Here is a 12,577-nt window from a genome sequence, read left to right as displayed (position 1 = left end):
TAGTAATAGTTATAGTAATGGTACTGTCACACTAGATGAAAGATAAATATCAAGATATTATTAGTAATAGTTATAGTAATGGTCTGTCACACTAGATGAAAGATAAATATCAAGATATTATTAGTATTAGTTATAGTAATGGTACTGTCTGCTAGATTAACGATTAATAGTAAAATATTATTATTAATAACACTTATAGCAATGGGCTGTCTCAGTACATGTAATATATTCATATTAGTAATAATATCTTTACACAAGCTTTACTCTACCTGAGCAACAGCTTGAAGAGGCGCTATAAGTTCACAATGTTTGATCTGGATATCAGGCAGATCTCCAGCTCGATACTTCCTGTACATGACCACGTGACTGTCACGTGATGCTTGCTGGCGGTTTTTCACTTCCTAGAGAAAAATGAAGTACAAAAGAGACAAAATTTACTTAAAAACTTTAAACTATATTAGATTCGCTAACAAGCTTCCAACAGTACTGTTCTAGATGCAATACTCTAAGTTCTCCCTTTGACCCCTTACACACGTGGGTCTGTTCTTAAATACATGCCCCATGAGATCTTCAAACAAAACTCGCACACATGCATTCCATTTATGTCGAAAAGCCATACTTCTCTCATTTTCTTTCTCATGGCTTCACGTTTTGCAAAATAATTTCGACTCGAAGTATCGTCTTTCAGGAATCGTCTTTTCAGCCTCAAAATTTCTTTTTGTTCACTTGAATCTAAGGAAAAGGAAAACACAACATCTTGTAAGCATCTCAGGGCAATAATATTGCTTGGACAATAGGGACTCGTTATCAGTTGCAAGTACTTTGGTATTTGGACATACCTTGTGTTCCATCAGTTTCAGAGGCTGTGCTTGCTTGAGAAGAGCCTAATCGCTGGGAACCAAAGTCGTTGGGTACAGGCTTACGTCTCCTGTATGCGTCCCTTGATTTGGTAGCAAACAATAGAGAAGACTGGGTTTCGGATGTTCCAACCGTGAAGGACTGGCGTAGAGATTGGCTCTCTCCCTAATGGAATGAAACAAGTGTGATATAAGTTATTGATTAGTATATAGAATCATAGGCCTCATAGTGAGCATGGTGCATTCTGGTCTAGCTTGGGCACAAACATCTTATATTCACTGTCTTTATTATATGGTGCTGTTAGTACTCAAGCTAGACCATAATGCATTGCATCTTGTTTGCCAAACTTAGTAAAGACCTCTACCAGCAGATAGTACACCCATGCAGAAAGAGCAACAGAGGGACAGACAGACAGACAAACAAACAGTTGGACAGTCATTACAGAGGTATAAAAAAAGACAAACCTGACTAGTTGGATTGAGCCAATCAAAAGCCTGAGATTTCCCTGGATCCTGTGTTTGCGTAAAGTCATTCGTTTGTGTTGCTCTAACGAAACCAGCCTCCATAGATGACCCACCCTGACTTTGACTCAATCCTGATGCTTGTGTGCTTCCTTGAGTAGCAGCAAACAGGGGTGTCATGGTGAGATGACGCTGCTGCCACGAGTAATCGATGGGATAGTCCTAGAAAAGCAAGATATTGCATAAGTGTAACATTCCATAGCACATGGCACGTTAAAGCTACAAAATTAATGCCATCAGTTGAGCCAATCACTGTGCAAGAATCCATCCAATCAGAAACTTATTGCACCTACCATCATCAAAAGTAGTACAGAGCAGATTTCGTATGATGATGAAGCTTAAAGAAACTCAGCACAGTCACTGTATGAAAATTCTTTAAACCAATCACAGCGCACGAGTTGCTCAGCCAATAAAAACACTCAGATACTGTGGCATCATGATCACGGTACAGGGCGTCTGTGAGTTTTTCACAGTCAAACGTAATTTGCTCTATACGCATCCAATCTTTACTAATATAAAAAACTATTTGATGGAAATTAAGTACGGTGGAGAGTGTAAGATTAACGAAATTGACCCCTCTTTGCAGCCACTTTTAAGGTCGTCACTGTCTCGCTACGCTCTCTCCCAAGGTTCTTAAGAGAGAAAAAGAGAGTGTGTGTGTAACTAAGCATGACTACCCTAAAGCATCAGAGTAGGATACCCCATTGATCCTGATCATTCTCAAAGTAATCACTTACCTCAAACTTGCACTCAGAAAGCGGTTGTTCAAACATGAGCCTGTTGAAATCAGGGCTCAGCGATGTGAGATGCAGAATCAGGTTGGTAGTGTAGCTGAGATACTATCAAAACAATCACAAAATAGAACAAGTTAAGATTCACAGAAATAACCCAGCGTAACCAGCATCACATATAGAGCGGTTTTCCTCCCTCAGCAAAACCTAACACGCTAAATTCCAATTTGTACTGTGAGTTAGCTGTGCCCCGCCTGTCATCAGCCCAGCCCAAAAAAAAACTGTTCTGCGCACTCAGGAAATTTTCTTCTAAACTATATGAGAAATCAAACCAAATAAAGCGTCATTATTACAAACCTGTGATTCTGTGTTTGGTGAATACATGGCACGCAGGACATCCACGAGCCTCTCCAGGGTGGTGCTAGGCAAACGTGTCTCATCGCTCCAGAAGTTCTGAAGCTTCAACCTACAGGGAAAGTTCATAAAAAGGTAGCATTAATTTTAAATTCATTGCCGTCTTTTTGCAGGTGCTCCAATAGCACAAAGTCGCGACAATGTAGATTTTGATGGATGTCAATCAAAGTATTTCCATGACATTTTCAGGGGTTATTTTCAAGGGCAAGTGCGTATGAAAATGTCATGGAAATGCCATCAAAACTACCATCAAAACCTTCTTTGTCGAAACGAGAATACTGTGTGTACTCTTGATAAAGAGTGTAGTTTCATTACCTCAGTTCTTTATTTTCATCAACCAAACCTCGCAGCAAGTAATCTTTGGTTGTGGCGAGTATTGCTTCAGAACCTTCCTCTTCACTGAACGAACTGTCAGATCTTAAAAACCATGAAAATAACATTGGACAAACATGTGTCTCTGTCAAACGAGTTTGACCGCTTCCCAGTGACTTCGCAATGAGTTTATAGATGGAATGATACGACAAGAAATTTTATGAACAGTTTTTCGACCAGAAATGAAAAAAACTAAGAGACCGCCACGGTCATGGTATGGAGTTGCCAATATCCCGTGAGCCAATCACAGCGAGAGACTATAGTGATTAACCAATCAGAATGCTGGGATATGGGAAAATTACGGCCATGCCCGGCACGGATTTCATTCTTGTGTAAAAATTCAAAGCACACGGCAACGTTACGGTAATTGTTTAGCCAATCACAGCGCGCAAGATCAGTGCTCGGAAGCGACACCGTAACGGCCACCTCTATAGGGCTTCTGTTGATGTAATACTACGTACCTGTAGGTGTCATATATCCATATAAGGATGTCATACATGATGTCACGACATGCTGTGCTGGGATTGGTGGACATAGCTGTGATGGATGGCATGACATACTCTATGTCACGCATTGTTAGTTTTTCAAGCAGACTGTGGATAATCTTCAGTAACGCAAGTTGTGTCGCTTCATCCCTAGAAAAATGTAATCATCATGAAATATCATCGCATCATCGTGCACACACATGCAGAGAGGGAGGTCAATGGCTATCAATCATACCTCCTAAAAAGGATTAAATCTCATACCTATGAAGAAGCATCTCCTTCAATCCCTTGTTCCTCAGCTGTTGCATCAAATCCTGTATGTTACTAGCACGTGATAGAATAATCTCCAAACAGAGTGTCTTGAAAGTACCATGGACGGTTGGTAGAATGAAGAGGATACGGCTGATGAACCTGAACAAGGTGTAAAATTCAGTCGCATTAAATAAACTGTTACACAAGGCATTAGTAAGGCATTCCTTTCTCGCAAATTATCAAACACAAATTGTCAGGCATAGCATAACGATCTCGCAATTCTTTTGAAGGGCTGCCGTAATAGTTGCAATGACTTGAATGGAGAACCGCATTAGCCAATTAGATCACACTTGCTTCATCTTTTCGATTACATGATTCTATTGCAAGGAATTTATTTTTTACAGCTGTAATATTATACCTATTTACTTTGGGCGTAATGTTTCTCAGACCGCATGTCATTCCCTAGAATATGATTGCTTTGTTTGACGGTTGCGCATGATAAGACACATGAACATGGATACGACTCAGACAATCTTATTCTATGGGAATGACACATGGTCTGAATTTAAAAAAACATTACAACAAACCAATAGAGGTCTATGGAAGAAAGTTTAATCAAAATATTGGAAACAGAGAAGTTATTGGTTTTTGATCTGTTAAACCAAATGTTATAAACTTACTTGTCCATGATTGGAGGGTAGTTTATCTGTAGTTTATGCACACACGTGATGAATTTACTCGTGTCTTGAGCGGTAGATGAAAGCAAAGACAACAGCTTTGATGTTACCATATCTGGAAGCTGACTATCTGAAATCTAAAGCAATTTGATTTGTGTTTATTTGGTTATCGATCTGACCTCAGTATCCCGAAGTCTGACATCCTTGTTGTTTCTGATGCCTTTGTCTTGGAGATAAAGATGTGAGCAGCGCATATTGTTGGCAGACATTACATTTCTTACCATACTTTCACTTGTTAGTTGTTTCAAAGCCATTCCTATAACTTCAGCAGAAGCAGCGTGGACATCTTTGTACTTGAACGAGAGGTTATTCACTAGTTTTGTGTAGAACCTGGAAGGGAAAAATTGAAAGGGCAGATGATTTTTTCTCCTGAATTCTTGATTTCTTTTACCCAAGTACTACATTGTAGCATCATTTACCATCAAGTTGCTCGGCGACTCGTTTGTGCTGTGAGATTTTTACAGCCATACAAAACCATGCACGAATCATTCAAAACAACCAACTATCTACCACTACGGACCAATGTGCAGACACTTATCTCAAAGGTGCAGAATATCATTACCTGTTTTCATCTATAGAGCATCCTCTTGCAAAAGGAGAAAGCCCATTGGCCAAAACAACACCAAGGAGTTGAATACCGGTAGCATTATCTTTCTTGTTTGGATCAGAACCAGATAAATGTTCGTAGATCACTCTAGACAAAATAAGAAAAAGAATAATAATAATAATAAATAAGAAGAATAAGGTAAAAATTCTAATATAATAACACACCAGTTCTATAAAAATGTCGCAAGACCAAAGAAATGCGGCTTATTCACCTATTGGGCACTCTTAGTCCCAACGGGATTAATGAACGCTTTACTTTCAACTAACCTTTTCTTTTGTCTTTTGATTGTTTGTTTTTGTTTCCTTGCCTACCTTGCTCTCATTGGTTTCTTTTGTCTTATTCTATCATATATACACTCCTTTCTACCACGTCTTTCTCTTTTACTCCGACGAAGGACTAGCGTCCGAAACGTCAGTAAGTTTTTTCATCTTTTCACGGTGTATAATTTACCTTTTCATCATTACTGTTTCATTAGAAACACCGACGCAGCTCACACTAGTTTTTAGCTAGTTATATCTTTCTATAAAAATACTTGTTTCTGAATGGTTGATTGGCTCTATAATACCTGAACTGCGAGTTTACATGGCGCGCACAATATTAAGAAGTTTCCCTCTTCCCTTTCTTATGCTCTCTTGGCCCAATATAAAGAGGTTCATTGATCGCCGGATTGTACATACTTGGTCGGAACCTCGATCTTTGTTTTCCATACTTCGACCATGGTCTTTACGATTTCTAGGTTGTTTCTGAAGACTGATCTATTCTCGTGGTGAGTCCTGGCCATCACTGATTCGACTAGTTTACTAGCGAGGTATTTATCCTGGAAAATTATAAAAGGATGGCTGAGAGAAGTGAAGATTTGTTGTTAGGAAGGAAGTGGTGAATTGACAAGAAGGAAGTGAAAATCGTGGAGAAATGCATTACATGTATCATCATTAGCACCACTCACCTTGCATCACCATGCATCCCTATGCATCACCATGCATCACCATCATCAACACTACCAAGAACATCATTGCCATTATCATCATCATCACCACCATCATCATCACCACGATCACCACAATCACCACCACCACCACCACCACCACCATCATATTCAACATCATCATCCTTATCATCGTGCATCATCAGTACTGCCAAGAAAGTATGAACTAAGAAAAGTACCCCCGCACCCCATCATGAGCATTTGATGCTATTTTTAGATTCTTTTATTTGGTCGTTTGTTTTTCTGTACGCGCTCTACCCTGTTTGCCGCTTTTTTTTTTTTTGTTATTCAAAAAAGGCGTAAGCAAACAGCGTTGAGCAAGCGCAGTAGTGCGCTGGTACAAAAACAAACTATGGCAAAGGTGATTCTAAAAATAGCATCAAACGGTGCCTATGAAGGTTACAAGCATGAATTCCAGAGATTCCTTCACTTAGTTCATTTTCTCTTAGTCCTGCAGTATCACAATGCGCATTTATTCTCAACAACCAACAGTAGCATCAACATCAAGATCCACATCATCCTCATCATTATCCTTTACTTCATCAACAACATCACTCACCTCGGGAATGGCCTTGGTTGACCAGAAGAGCATGGTAACTAGTACATCGACAACAAAGTAGTTGAGGCCCTTGCCACTTGGTCCCTCGTCTTGGAACATTTTGAGGACCATTTCCATAAGGGGTGTCAGCCAGGACTTGGCATAAGGTTCAAAAATCTTCAAGAAAAAAGATAGAAAGAGTAAAGGACTTTATTTTTCTGTTTAGTGTCCTTGCGGTAGGGTGACCCTACCTTGTGAGAGACCGTTCACATGAAGGTAGGGTGACCCTGGTGCTAGTGTCAAGTCTTTTGTCTTCCTTCCCCAGGGACGCCAAAAACAAGAGGTAGCTCTACGAGCAACAGGGTCACCATTACAAACTATGTTAAGGCTTATTTATGATTACGATTAAACACTTTACCTTGGCTTCGTTTACGATCAGTTTGGCCAAGAAAAGCTGAATGTTGATATGGGTGTCACTACTGGAAAACTTTTTCAGTAAGGCATTCATCCAACCGGGCATTTCCTAAAAGGTAAATACGACAATTAACATGAAGATGAAGGAGAAGGTAGGAATAAATGAAATGAATGGATGGATGGATGAGATGGGATGGATGGATGGATAGATAAATGAATGAATAAATGATATTCACAGATTGGAGACTGAATATAGGATAGAAGAAAAAAAAAGATAGGAATGAAAGAATGGAAAAGAGATGGAAAAAAGGGAGGAATGCAGAGAGGGAGGAATGCAGAGAGGGAGGAAGGAAGGCTGGAAGGAGAATAGAAAGAAAGAAAGAAAGAAAAAAAGGAGGATGGAGGGGATTAAGGATAGAGGGTGGAACAAAGAACTAGAGAAGACGATTAATCAATGGGTAAATAAATTACAAAATAAGTCAAATAAACAAAAGAAGTTACCTTCTCAGATTCTATGCCAATCTTGTTCTTACTCAGATGTTTCAGAAGACCACATAGCTTTTCCATGCATTCATGTTGGTTTAATTCATCCATCTCGACAGTGTCTTCCACCGACTCGAAAAAATCCTCTTCCTGAAAAAAAAAATAGACAAACAAATCCTGCTGGTTGCTTAAACTATTTGAATGAAATAGAAAAAGGTCTGATGGGTGAGCAGGCCTTTAGTAGCACCAGGATTGTGATACCTCTGTGTTTTGATCAGCAGCACTTGGTGGAGCATCGGTGACGTCGGTTGCAGCAAATGCCTGACAGGGGAAGTGAAGATGAAAGATGTCATGCCACTATCATCAGTTATTAAAACCACTATTTATCACTACAATCATCATGACATCATCATCATCATCATCGCCAACATCATCATCATCATTATCATCACTATCATCATCATCATCCATCACCACCACCATCATCACAGTCAACATCATCATTGCATCATCATCATCACATCATTATCATCACCACTATCATCACCCTTATTATCATCATCACTATCAACATAACATCCTCCTCATGACATCATTATCAAATCACCATCACATAATCACCATCATAGTATCATCATCACCACATTATCATCAGTAGCATCATCACCATCATTATCATCATCATCATATCATCATCATCGTCACATCATCATCAACATCATCATCACCATCAACATGACATCATCCTCATGATATCATTATCGCATCATCATCACATCATCACCATCATAGTATCATCATCACCACATTATCATCAGTAGCATCATCACCATCATTATCATCATCATCACATCATCATCACTATCATCATCAATATCACCATCAACATGACATCATCCTCATGATATCATTATCGCATCATCACATCATCCCCATCATAGTATCATCATCACCACAACATTATCATCAGTAGCATCATCACCATCATTATCATCATCACATCATCATCACTATCATCATCAATATCACCATCAACATGACATCATCCTCATGATATCATTATCGCATCATCACATCATCCCCATCATAGTATCATCATCACCACAACATTATCATCAGTAGCATCATCACCATCATTATCATCATCATCACATCATCATCACTATCATCATCAATATCACCATCAACATGACATCATCCTCATGACATCATTATCGCATCATCACATCATCCCCATCATAGTATCATCATCACCACAACATTATCATCAATAGCCTCATCATCCATCATCGTCATTATCATTACCATCATTCATCATCATCATATATTTTACCTGTATTGGTGTCGAGAAGTCAAAATGACTGACTTCCTCACTCAAGCTGCTGTCAGCAAGGTACTGGGATGAGAGATATCGAACCGAATGGCCTAAGAAGAAATAAATCTATCTATCGATCATAGTAATTGATTGATGTAATATCTGAGTAAACAAGACGCTCTTGGAGCGTGCACTGGGTTGTCGATTGTAAGCGGGTACTTATTTATTTAACATTTTAGGTGTATTTTTCTTTCAGAACATGCGAAAACTTACTTTTTCTCACATCAAGTTTATTCAAAAGTGTACACCTTTTAAATGTGTTTTATTTTAATAAAGATGTACCGCTTTTGTATATCTTTTAACCAGTGAAGTGGAATGACACTCGATTAGTTAAACTATACACATGCGGTTTTGTAACCCGAGAAAACACAAAACAGCAAAAACATGCCCAACTTCTAAAACTTGTTTTCCTCTTCTAAATGCTCGAATTTTGAGTGTTTTTTAATATTGGAAAATCCGGAACCGTACATAGATGGAATGGACTGGACTTCGGTTGGCTGGATCGTACGGAACGTAGACGTTCATTTACGCCGAATTTGCAGCTTTTATCCTATGATTTTTATTTTTTTATAAATAACTAGTGATTCTATTCCGAAATTTGGCAAAAAATTTTTTTTGGATCGTGGCACAGGTTGAAGTCATGTGAAGCCGGTCAGTGGTAAAGTTTTTTCAAAGGACTGTATACTTCATGTGTCTATAGGTGACTAATTTTCCTCCATTAAGATGCTATTAAGATAAATTCGATGTTATTTGGATGTGACTGCAATGGATTGGTTGTGACTGAAATGGATTTCAAGTGACTGGGCATCAGTCAGTGACTGGTTCTTAAATCACATTTTTTGAATTTTCACCTTTTGAATGGCTATGGATAATCTTAATGTATAGTAAAAAGATGCCCTACCTCTAAAATTTGTTTTCCTCTTCTATATGCCCGAATTTTGAGTGTTTTTTAATTTTGGAAAATTTGGAACCGGACATAGCTGGAATGGACTGGACTTTGGTTGGCTGGATTGTACGGAACGTAGACGCTTTTTTTACGCCGAATTTGTAGCTTTTATCCTATGATTTGTATTTTATCATAAATAACTAGTGATTCTATTTCGAAATTTGGCAAGAAAATGCCACGAGACGCTCTTAGAGCGTGCACTGGGTTGCCCAATGTGCTGGTATGCTGGAGCTTATTTAACACCTAATCTTTGTTATGTACCACTATTTGGGAGGAGCGAGTATTTTGAAACATTTTAGGTGTAATTTTTCTTTCAGAACTTGCAAACACTTTTTTTCACATCAAATTTGTTCAAAAATCTTTTTAAATATACAAATCAGTGAAGTGGAACTGTGAAACTCGGTTAGTAAAAGGATTCAAAACTTAGTGAAAAGTATTTACGGCCAAAGTTAACAGCTCTATTACTGCGTAGTATTTAACAATATATTTATGAATATGTCTTCAAGATTAGCTAGAGACTGAAAGCTGTATTTTTCTTTAGGCTCTACTAACCCGCGCGATTGATGCCAGAATACTGCCGACTGAGTAGCTGTATTAATACTGACAAATATCTGAATTACAATCCTAGAAAGTTTTTTTTTACTGCTCAATTATATTACTTCTCTTACATCCTCAGCTGCTAAGCCAATCTATAAGCCATTTATCTATGAACACGTCATTCAAATCCATATATGGGTACTCTTGTGCAAGAATGCACATTTCGCTAGAAGACTACAAAAAAAAAGGCATTTTACGATTGGGCTGCCACAGGCAACCCAGTAAAAAAGAAAAGACATTTTAGCTTTACCTGTGTAACCAGGCGATCCATTCGGCGAGCCTTCTTCAAAATCACGTGATCGTGCCTCTGTTCTTATTGACGTCATTTGCTTCTTACGAGCGATTGGAGCCTAAAAATAGAAATATGGACGACCCTATTGAATCTGAAGCACCCAAATTAACATTCGCGTCTAAAAGCGAATTGGAAAGTGCACACAAGAATCTTAAAGCACCTACTTTCTTTTGAAGATTAAAAAATGCGGCGATTTTTCGGGGACAGCGCAACACTTTTTTCAAAGTGGATGGTGGATGGGGTCATCTTTTTTTCCCCTTTATACGGAACTCAAAATAAGGCGAAGTAAGGTGTCATACTCGTAAGTGGCTAATGTCCCCTCCTAAACCTTAGAATTAGAAAACTAGTCAAATATCGTTCGTACTTACTGACAGCACGGTTTCAAATTCATACTTTCTGTTGCAATCAATGAGATTATCGAAAAGAAACTGACCCTGTAAAGTATTCAAAATAGCGCATTACAAACTAGTAGTATTAATAAACTGATGGTTTTCAAGGTTTTCTACGAACCTTGATTGGGTTTTCGGAAAACAAGAATCCAAAATAAAACTTCTGATCGACTTGTGTACAGGAGATAAGAGCCACCAGTGAGTTATACGCGTAGCAGTGCAGTTGTCTACGAAGATCCAGTAGGACTGTTTCACCTCGCATATTCTCACTCTTTACTGAATGGGCACATCTTAAAAAAATGAACAGATTCTGCGTTACTGCGTTATAATGTCACGCTTCTAAATATTTTTACGTGCTTTGCGTGACGATTATGTGTTGAGTTGAGAAATAGAGCTCCTCGGGTCGGGCGTAATGTTTTCCCATTTAAGATCACGAGTCAGTTCCTTGAGAATAAGATTCTTTGTTTGAGTTGTATCCATATTCATGTGTTTTCTCGTGTGCAACCGTAAAACAAAGAAATGATAGTCAAGGGAATGACAAGTGGTCTGAAATGGGAAAACTTTACGCCCGACCCGAGGAGGTCTATGAAGTACATTCAAGAGATCATGGTCTCTTGGTACAGTTTTGAAATATTCGTAATAATCGCGCGACAGCAACAAAAAACAATGATAGAAAAAATATCAATGTCGTGAAAATAAAAAAAGGTCAAAAATCTGAAAAAAAAAATGTTTCAAAAGGCGTGGGTGCTTTCAGATTAACTAGAGTCGTTGTCAGGGAAGTCAAGGATGTGAAAACAAATTCAAGAATCTGAAACTATTTTTATCCCGTAAATCCCGATGGAGATTGACAACTTACTTCGTAATAGCCATTGTCAACTCCTTCCCAGTCTTCGGTTGGTCACAGTATGCTTTGTTGATGAGGGACTGGGGAGTATTCAGCTCGTTTTTATTAAGTCTAGTGTACAATACTTCAATGAGCTTGAAGCAGCCAAGCTTTGATATCAACTGGTTTTCGTACGAGGGATCGCTAACCTGAAAAATATATTGACGAAATGTAAGAGATTTTATGGACAATGGTATTATCGGATGAAAGAATAAAATATGCATGTTCTTTGGAATATTTGGCTAACGATTTAAGTGCTATTAAACTACAGCCACTGTTATGAAGACTGTAAAAAAAAGACTGTCTTGAGTTGTGGTTCAGTATTGTGATTGGATGAACAGAGGTAGGACATTTGTTGGGGGTGGGGTGGGTGAGGGAGTCCTGCTCCCCCCTAGCTTTATTTTCTAAACGAAAGTTAAGTGTAACACTTATAGACTTCATTACATTCGTTGTTACCGCCTTCTGAATTTCCTGCTTTCGCTCCCAGGATTCTAACCGTGACCGTGTAATATGCAGAGATTTTTCGCGCTCCAACGAAATCTATTCTACAAAAGGTAATTTACTACACCGTTGTCAGTGTACTTTTGGCACTGTCAAATCGTTTCAAAGTATTCCTTTGACTTAGAAAACAAGTTCTCACCCTCAGAGACTTGGCTTCAAGGATTCCCATGATGGACTTAATGTGGCAGCTGTAAAAC

The 12,577-nt window shown here is 38.6% G+C and overlaps 1 protein-coding gene and 1 long non-coding RNA gene across 2 annotated transcripts in view; both read right to left on the bottom strand.

The window, feature by feature from the left end:
• The window catches only part of LOC148910376 (DNA-dependent protein kinase catalytic subunit-like), a 34,393-nt gene extending 23,807 nt beyond the window's left edge, over nucleotides 1-10,586 (bottom strand). The window contains exons 1-18 of the mRNA XM_089031680.1: nucleotides 10,566-10,586; nucleotides 7,659-7,718; nucleotides 7,416-7,547; nucleotides 6,919-7,023; nucleotides 6,522-6,677; nucleotides 5,655-5,794; nucleotides 4,933-5,064; nucleotides 4,592-4,700; nucleotides 4,314-4,447; nucleotides 3,643-3,792; nucleotides 3,358-3,531; nucleotides 2,840-2,941; nucleotides 2,468-2,576; nucleotides 2,117-2,218; nucleotides 1,323-1,541; nucleotides 840-1,023; nucleotides 620-732; nucleotides 270-401 (exon numbers count right to left, since the gene is read on the bottom strand). Coding sequence (XP_088887806.1) covers nucleotides 270-401; nucleotides 620-732; nucleotides 840-1,023; nucleotides 1,323-1,541; nucleotides 2,117-2,218; nucleotides 2,468-2,576; nucleotides 2,840-2,941; nucleotides 3,358-3,531; nucleotides 3,643-3,792; nucleotides 4,314-4,447; nucleotides 4,592-4,700; nucleotides 4,933-5,064; nucleotides 5,655-5,794; nucleotides 6,522-6,677; nucleotides 6,919-7,023; nucleotides 7,416-7,547; nucleotides 7,659-7,718; nucleotides 10,566-10,586 — 2,274 coding nt within the window. The remainder of the gene's footprint in view (nucleotides 1-269; nucleotides 402-619; nucleotides 733-839; nucleotides 1,024-1,322; nucleotides 1,542-2,116; nucleotides 2,219-2,467; nucleotides 2,577-2,839; nucleotides 2,942-3,357; nucleotides 3,532-3,642; nucleotides 3,793-4,313; nucleotides 4,448-4,591; nucleotides 4,701-4,932; nucleotides 5,065-5,654; nucleotides 5,795-6,521; nucleotides 6,678-6,918; nucleotides 7,024-7,415; nucleotides 7,548-7,658; nucleotides 7,719-10,565) is intronic.
• A 22-nt stretch (nucleotides 10,587-10,608) lies between these two features.
• LOC148910375 (uncharacterized) lies at nucleotides 10,609-11,196 on the bottom strand. Its single transcript, XR_016120076.1, has 3 exons — nucleotides 11,118-11,196; nucleotides 10,976-11,041; nucleotides 10,609-10,665 (listed from the first exon to the last, which is right to left on the bottom strand). It is a non-coding gene; the product is annotated as an uncharacterized LOC148910375 (long non-coding RNA).
• Between the last annotated feature and the right edge of the window lie 1,381 nt (nucleotides 11,197-12,577).

Source organism: Actinia tenebrosa, unplaced genomic scaffold (assembly GCF_029948245.1).
Source record: "Actinia tenebrosa isolate PJP-AT-01 unplaced genomic scaffold, QUT_ActTen_1.0 PGA_scaffold17__23_contigs__length_9995812, whole genome shotgun sequence".
NCBI classification, from domain to species: Eukaryota; Metazoa; Cnidaria; class Anthozoa; order Actiniaria; family Actiniidae; genus Actinia; species Actinia tenebrosa.
The sequence above is the reverse complement of the archived record's forward strand: the minus strand, read 5'-3'. Positions and strand labels throughout refer to the sequence as shown.